The 7930-nt window shown below is 27.5% G+C and overlaps 1 protein-coding gene across 1 annotated transcript; it reads left to right on the top strand.

Moving 5' to 3' along the window:
* Positions 1-1139: 1139 nt before the first annotated feature.
* Positions 1140-7767, top strand: LOC135922717 (pantetheinase-like). The gene is made up of 7 exons (XM_065457161.1): positions 1140-1372; positions 1412-1633; positions 1769-2098; positions 3452-3662; positions 5249-5455; positions 6432-6718; positions 6841-7767. Exons 1-7 carry the CDS (start codon positions 1190-1192, stop codon positions 7261-7263), a joined length of 1863 nt encoding a protein of 620 aa, XP_065313233.1. The 5' UTR covers positions 1140-1189; the 3' UTR covers positions 7264-7767.
* Positions 7768-7930: the final 163 nt, after the last annotated feature.

The raw sequence follows: 7930 nt of genomic DNA, 5'->3' as shown, positions 1-7930 counted from the left end.
AAATTCAACTTTTACAGACACATTTGACAGTTAAAGAATAAATTACCATTAATATTTCAATAAATTTTACTAATCAATGCTCGTGATAATAAATATAGCAACTATTTTCATTCAATTATTTAACGCCATCTATTTTATTTAAATAATAAATGATATTAAAAACTAATTTTCATATTATTTATCCCACAATGTCTTTAAAAGATATTTTCTGATGTCCTTGTCAATATTTTATATTTTTCTGTAAAATATATAATTCGCTATATTAGTAAAAATTACTTGATTGTTATATGATAATTGATAAAATTAGATATAATGTAAATCTACGACATAATATTCCACTGTTTGTATTTTGTTTTAATTTTTTTATTTAATTTATGATTTAATTTTATCAATAGTTTTATAATTATATTTTACTTTTAAAAGATAAATAAATTAAAATTACTCAGCTTATAAAAAATTATATTTGATATATTATATTATTTAGTAATTTTATGGATCTATTATTATTAATTATAATACATTTCAATTTTGCCTTGAGACTTATCTTTGGCTTATATTCCATTTCTTAAAAAACATATTTGGTTCACTTTTTATATATATAAATGCTTTTTTCCAAAAATGTATAAATTATGATGAATAGTTTTATAAAAAAATATCAACTTTTACATTCTTTCTTTCAAACTATTGTTTAAGATATATGCATACATTTTTGAGGGTCAGGGAGTGGAGGGAGGACTAAGGGGGATATTTTTTATTAGCTGAAAATGAAATTCACAAAAAGTGATAAATTTCTGAGGGGGGATTTCCCCTTGATTAACCCGTTCCCGGCTACGCCTATGGCCTCTAGTAATAAAATCTCTTAACTCGGATTAAATGATCCAGCGAGGCGACTCAGCAGGATTTATTCATTAATTAGTGGTCTCGGGTTTGGGATATTTTTTTATGCTCAAACCTAGCTGGATTTTCGGCCAAACCGACCCTTTTACTTAATATCTAATTATACTGAAATGAGGAATACCTAGCATATCATTGCTATAAATAGAAAATATAATAAGTGAGGATCAAACATGCCACGAATTTAACATCTGTTAATATATGTTATCTTATATTGCGTGATCTGTCAGTTTGAACTCAATCTTTATTCATTGTAAATAATTTATATAACAAGGATTTTTGGCATTTTCTAGTTATGGAATTTATAATATATATTTTAATATTCTCTGGCAAAAGCTATTTTACATATGCTTGTTCTTATGTGGGAGCTATATATGAACATGAAGTTATTGGCAATGTACAAACGCGTAATTCTAAAGATATAATAAAAATGAATTTGGATATTTATGATGATAAAGTTGCAATTGCATCTAAAAAAGTAATAATGCCTGTCTGAAAAAAATAAATATATATTTAGGGTGCTAAAATTATAGTTTTTCCTGAATATGGGATCACTGGCTACTATGATACAAAATCTGAAATGTCAAAATTTGTAGAAGTTGTACCAGATATTGTTGAAAGAAATTATGTAAACCCATGTAATAATCAAAATTATTCTAACAAAAATCATTACATACTACATACATTAAGCTGCATGGCTAAAAAAAATAAGATATTCATAGTAGCCAACATGGGAGAGGTACACATAATAATTTATATTTTAAATATAGAGATATTGAAGGTAATTTTTTAAAAATAATACAAATTTTAAAGAAGTTCATAAAAAAATGGAAATTAATTCCACAAAATTTTATTTTAATTTATGTTTTATTAGCTTCAGTTATTCTCTAAAAATGACCAAGCTTACCAAGAAAATAAAAATCCATACTTAACAAATTATAATTTTAATATATGCACACCCTTTCCAGAAAATTACTTCAGTTCAAACAATATCAATAATAGCAAACAATATAATACTGATATAGTATTTGATTCTAATGGAAATCTTATAGCAAAGTATAGGAAATGTCATTTGTGCTATGAATTAAATTATGATTATCCAGATAAATGTGAATTAATCACATTTAATACTGATTTTGCAGGCCTCTTTGGAATCTTCACATGTTTTGATATAAATTGGAAAAATCCTGCTATTGATATTGTGGTATGGTAAATTATATGAATAAAATATTATAATTTATTTTAATCACTACTTGGCTGACAAATTTTATGTTGGTATTATCAATGGTGTAACTATATTTTATCATTTAATCGAAATAGAATTCTGAAAACTCTTTTTTGCCTTATTTCTGCCTTGGTTGGGTGTTAAAAGTCACCCAGTCTGATGAGACTCAACTTTTTTATAAATAGAATTAGAGAAAATTTGCTAAGGGGGAAGGGCACTATTAGGTTAGGTTTTCCCCATAAATTTTATCGAACATCTTTCGATGTGGACCATTAGAATTTTATAAAAATAATTTTTGGGTCTTCACTTTTTTATAAAAATGCTCTGTTTTCTAAAAATTTTATAGTCATTATTTAAATAAGTTATTAACTTCTTACTAATTATTCTTCCAAATTCTTCCTTATAGTGAAATACTGTATACATTTTTTGGGTTGAGAAGGGTGGGGGTGTAGGGGGGAATTTTTTTTATTAGAAAGATATTTACAAGAAATGGCAAATTTGAAATAGGAATCCCCCACCCCCAATGTGCCTGCTTCAATCTTCTATAATTTTCTATAGATTCATCTTAATAGTAGGGCCATATTTTGAAATTATTTTTTATATTTCAATTGGTGTAAACCTTAGGAACTTTATTTTTTAAACATTTTTTTATATATCAAAGACCTGCAGAGGTACCATTTGCACGGCCTGGGCAGGATTTAAAAACAAATTTCAGTCAGGCTGGTGCAGATTTTTTTTACAAATTTTTCTGGCACAGCCCGGGTTTTATATTTCAGACACATTCTGGCCCGGATTATTTTAAAAAATTTTTTTTCCCCTATTTGGGTAATATTTAAAAAGAATTATAATATGGTCTGGCTCGTATATCCAGGCTTAGGGCTAACTGGGCCTACAAGTCTCTGATATATCTTTTTGTAATAAATTTACATTCTAATTATATGATCATATTAACAATATTGATTTGAAACAAAATTTAAATATCAAGACAAAATTATTATCCTATTAACAGTGTCAATTTAAATAGCAGTATAAAAACAACTAAAATATATACTATGTGAGGTTATAAAATCTCAACATATCCTTCTTTCAATTGTCATGTGTTACCTTGACTGTCTTGGTAGTTTTCTCCTAAATTTTCATCCTTGACATCTCATGTTAATGACTGTCAAACTTGGTTTTAATTGATCCTGTCGTACTCCTATATTGCTTTTAAACACCATCTCATCTTGCCTAGTTCTTGTTTCTGGATGTCTAATTGTCCTATATTTTTAAAAATTGTTGTAATCTTATTTTGATTCCGTTTTGTTTTATAGCTTTTTTTAAAAAAACAAGGTTAAAAATGGATTGAAAAACATGGTTTTTCCTACTAGCTGGCCTGACCTGGTGCCTTTTCTAACAGCTAATGGTGTCCAGTCATCTTACGCTATTCGCATGGGAGTCAACTTCTTAGCGGCTAATACCCGTGACCAAGCTAAATATGGAGCACGAGGCAGCGGTATATATTCTGGCGACTTAGGAGCTCTTGATTACATCTACGATTATAGTTAAAACTTTATATAAAATTTTAAAATGCCCCCATTTTTTACTCAGACATTATGTGCAGTCTCTTGTCTTATAGCAATTAGCAGCTAAAGTTTAAACCAGGGACTTGGAAAGGATGGGAAAAAATTGTGGGAGCAAACGGTGGTTTATCTGGAATTTTACCAGAACCTTCCTAAAAATAAGTATGAAACTATGTTTAGCTTTTTTAGTCACATAATACCTTTTTTTTAAATCATAATGCACCTTTTTAATCTAATTAATATTGAATTCCACCCCTCCCCCACCCTTCCATCTAAATGAATTAGTAAAAAAAGAAATCAAAACGAGCAAAATAAAATGACTCCTACACCCACTCCCCTCTCACCTCTATTTTATTTCATTTATGGTCTTGCATCATATCTCTCTCCCGTGGTAGGAGTATATATATTACACATATTTCTAGATATAGCTAACAAATAGCTCGGCAAAGAGTGGTTGGCTTAGTTATCAATGACGAGCTGTTTGTCTTAATACTACTTAAACTTATATTAAACTACAAAGCTATTCTCAAATTTTTACTCACGCCAACTTAAAAATAAATAATAAAATGAGAAAATGATTTAATTTATTAAATAAATATTATTTAACAAAAAGTGATAAAATTAGATATTATAATTAAAATAATATTTTTTGGCCGCAACTTGAAAGGAGGAGGAACCCAAAATACCCTTGTTCCGGATTCATGGTTTAAATTTATCAATTTAAAAAATTCCTAACTTAAGTTAAAAAGGATGATATTTAAGTTTCTATAAAGTTTAGGACTGTGTGGATATTTAATATCCGATGGATCGGCACCGTTTTCTAAAACATTGGATCAGGCCGATATTTATTAAAAACCGATCTGATATTTTTATTGTTTTGGGTTATTTTATGATTGTTTATATATAATTATATAATTTTTTTTATTTTATAAATAATTTATTAATAATAAATTAATGAAAGGAACCAAATACAATTTATTTGTTATAAAGTTTAAAAACAAAGTTAAAAATTTTACACTATTTTTGGTTTATCTGCAATATGAAAAGGATTTTGAAATATCTAACGAGTCACATTTAGTTCGGCTAAACGATTCGATTTAATTTAAAAAAAGGTTAACTCCAGGTTTTGGCATAAGTAAATTACTCAAGCTTATTTCTTACAGAGGGCAGAAAGGTTTGGACTTCTATTAGCAAAATTTCGAGGCTTAGGTAATAATATTTTGGCTAAATTATTTAGTCCCTTTTAAAAATCGACTAAATGGAGCTGTACATTCACCCATAATTGCAAATATTTTAAGTGAGATTACTGACTTTTGGAGAATAAAAAAATACACTTAATCATTTTTGTAAGTTAGTTGGTTTTTTAAAAATATTAATGACATTCGTAAAAAGGTAAATAAAAATTAATATAAATATTAGATCGGTTTTTAGAAATATCGGGTCGAATTTGGAAAATGTGGGGATCGGCACAGCTCTAATAAACTTCAATATTGCCTTATTTTATTAATTTATATTTGGATTTAACATTTTTTAACATATATTTTATTATTACAAAAATCTATTTAAGCTAATATACATGGGGGTCATCTGTTAATTTCGGAATTGCCTTGCACACCTGGGAACAGTTCCCAACTGACTTCCAACAAAAAGCTCTTTTCGCCTGTTTATGTCGATTTGAAAACCTTATCTCAATTGGGAAGAAATTTTTCAACAGAAGATGAAATAAAAACACCACATTCGAGGCATGAAAAACTGGAAGAAAACATTCAGGAAAGTATTTAAAAATTATTATTATTCTATTTACATTTTAATCATAAATTTCCCGATTGTCCATAACCGATTATTTTTACATTAACATTTTCGTTTTTTAAATTATGTTTGTTATTGTTATATACATGAAAGTTGGAAACTCAACTAATATGAAATATATTTTTAAAGTTTATTCATTCACAAAATGAGAATTAATTTTTTCCTCGTTAAATTTAAATTTAATTGGATGTTTGTTACAATTGTGATTTATTCCAATTGCTGAACCGGCATCTGTTATTTTTATCCGAACCTGAACAGAGCTGATATTCGTTTCGGATCCCTGTGATAAATTAAATATTAATAAAATAAAACGTGGATTAACTAATTTTGATATTCATTTATCTCCCTATGAAAATTGGAAATTATTTTTTTAAATACCTGTAATATATATCAAAAATTCTCTCAATTGGTGAAAGCGATTAAAATTTACATTACCTTTTTTAAGTTTAAGAAAATTTTTTTGGTATAGTTAATGGTTTAGGTGAGCTAAGGTAGTTATATATAGAATATATAATCATCTTAAAACTCTGGCGGATCAGTTATCTGAGATAGAAGGCTTATATAGTGATTATCTAAAGAAGTCTGATTTTCCAAGATCTATAAGTAGGAAGGATTATTGTTTTTGAACCTGATGAAAACTTATTTTCTATTTAAATATTAAGCCTAACATTTTATAAAGCATATTTTATAAATCTTTGATAAATACTATAACAGGAAAAATTAATTTAATATTACAATATATAACTCCACGAGGATTATTTGTATATGCATATTGTAAGTTATAAAGGTTGCTGCAATTTAATCGGGTTAATGCTTGAGCCGTTATTTCTTATTTGATATTAAATTGGTGGTTCCAAAATGATACAAAAATTGTTAGGAGATATTCATAAATTATGAGGTCAGTAGCAAATTATCGTTATTGCACCCTTTTTTTTGTTAAGGGGAAAAAACAAATAATTTAGAAATTACCATTACCTCCAATGCTGTAATCGACGATCTTAAGGTCAAGGTTTTCGGTCCTACACGATTTTCCCAATCCAGTCCACGTGACGAACTGGATAAAATTTTCGGCATGTTACCTGAGCCCGAGCACGTCAATTACGTCGTCATTTACCCGCCATCCAACAAGAACGATTATGAGGTCGTCAAGAAAGCCTCTAAATGCATGGGAAATTTGTGCTGTCACATGACTTACAAATTCGCCAAACCCAGTAACTTCACTCATAAGGTTATTAGCAATGTATGAAATTCTTTGAAACAACGTTTATTTTTTTTCTTACAAATACAAATATATTAATTATATTTTGACAAAAAAATCTATTTTCTTTCTCTTTTATTTAATATTATAAGACTAAAAGTGGCGTCATGCTCCTGGTAGTTTACAACATGCTTCACAGGGAATACGTGAATTGGTTCATGAAAATTTGCGCTTTCAACCAATGCCCTACATCCGATTTACATTATTGCGGCAATTTTGGACGCGATGCTACTCACACTTTCTCTTACTTCAAGCTTACAGGTAATTTTAGTACTGAATATAGCGAAAAGTCCGAAAGATTTCCAAAGAAAGCTGATAAATTTATTAAGGATGATAATCAAACATACGTTTTTCCTATAGTACTTGTGGATGGGGCTTATTTGCCAGATAAGTCTCAGTGGAATTTTACTCATAAAAATACTATTGAGGCTCCATTAGGGTTTAGTAAGCCTTTATTTTCTGCCGCTCTTTGGGGCAGGGATTATGGTTTGGATAACAAAACATATTCGCATTGAAAGGAATTCAGCTTAGCTATATTAAATTTTATTTTTAAGTGATAATGATCCCAGTTTAAAATATCTATTCCATTCCATTTTTCTGTTTTATTCATTTTCTTTTATATAGATTTTTTATATTAGAAAATGTTTATTTTTATTTTAAACCCATTTTTTAAAATTCAAAAAAATGAAATTTATATATTAATGTATTTCATCAAGGAAATGGGGACTCTTTCCTTGTATGTATATGACAGAATAAACTTGTAATTTAATTTATTATATATTATCCTTTTTTGATATATAATTTTATACAAGATTGTAAAATATCTATGAGTTTTATATATTATTAATCATTCATATTAAGTGACTAATCGTATTTTAACTTAATTACATTGTAAAGAGATTTTGGATACAAATACTCTTAAAAATATTATTTTGTTTTGTATTTAAAGATATAAGAATTCGTGATATGACTTAATTCTTACTGATTACTTAAACAAGGGACAATTAAGTTAAAATACTATTTTCCGATCTTATTATAAAATATTTTATATTTTCCAAATTTTTTATGAACAAAATATATATATAATTTTTTGTCAATATTGACGATTGAAATTTTTATCAATTAACATGACATTTATATGAATCCTCTTTATTATGACTAAAAAAGTACAATAAAGTTATT

Source organism: Gordionus sp. m RMFG-2023, chromosome 1, assembly GCF_954871325.1.
Source record: "Gordionus sp. m RMFG-2023 chromosome 1, tfGorSpeb1-WG-v2, whole genome shotgun sequence".
Lineage (NCBI taxonomy): Eukaryota > Metazoa > Nematomorpha > Gordioida > Chordodea > Parachordodidae > Gordionus > Gordionus sp. m RMFG-2023.
This window is presented reverse-complemented; position numbering and strand designations above follow the sequence as displayed.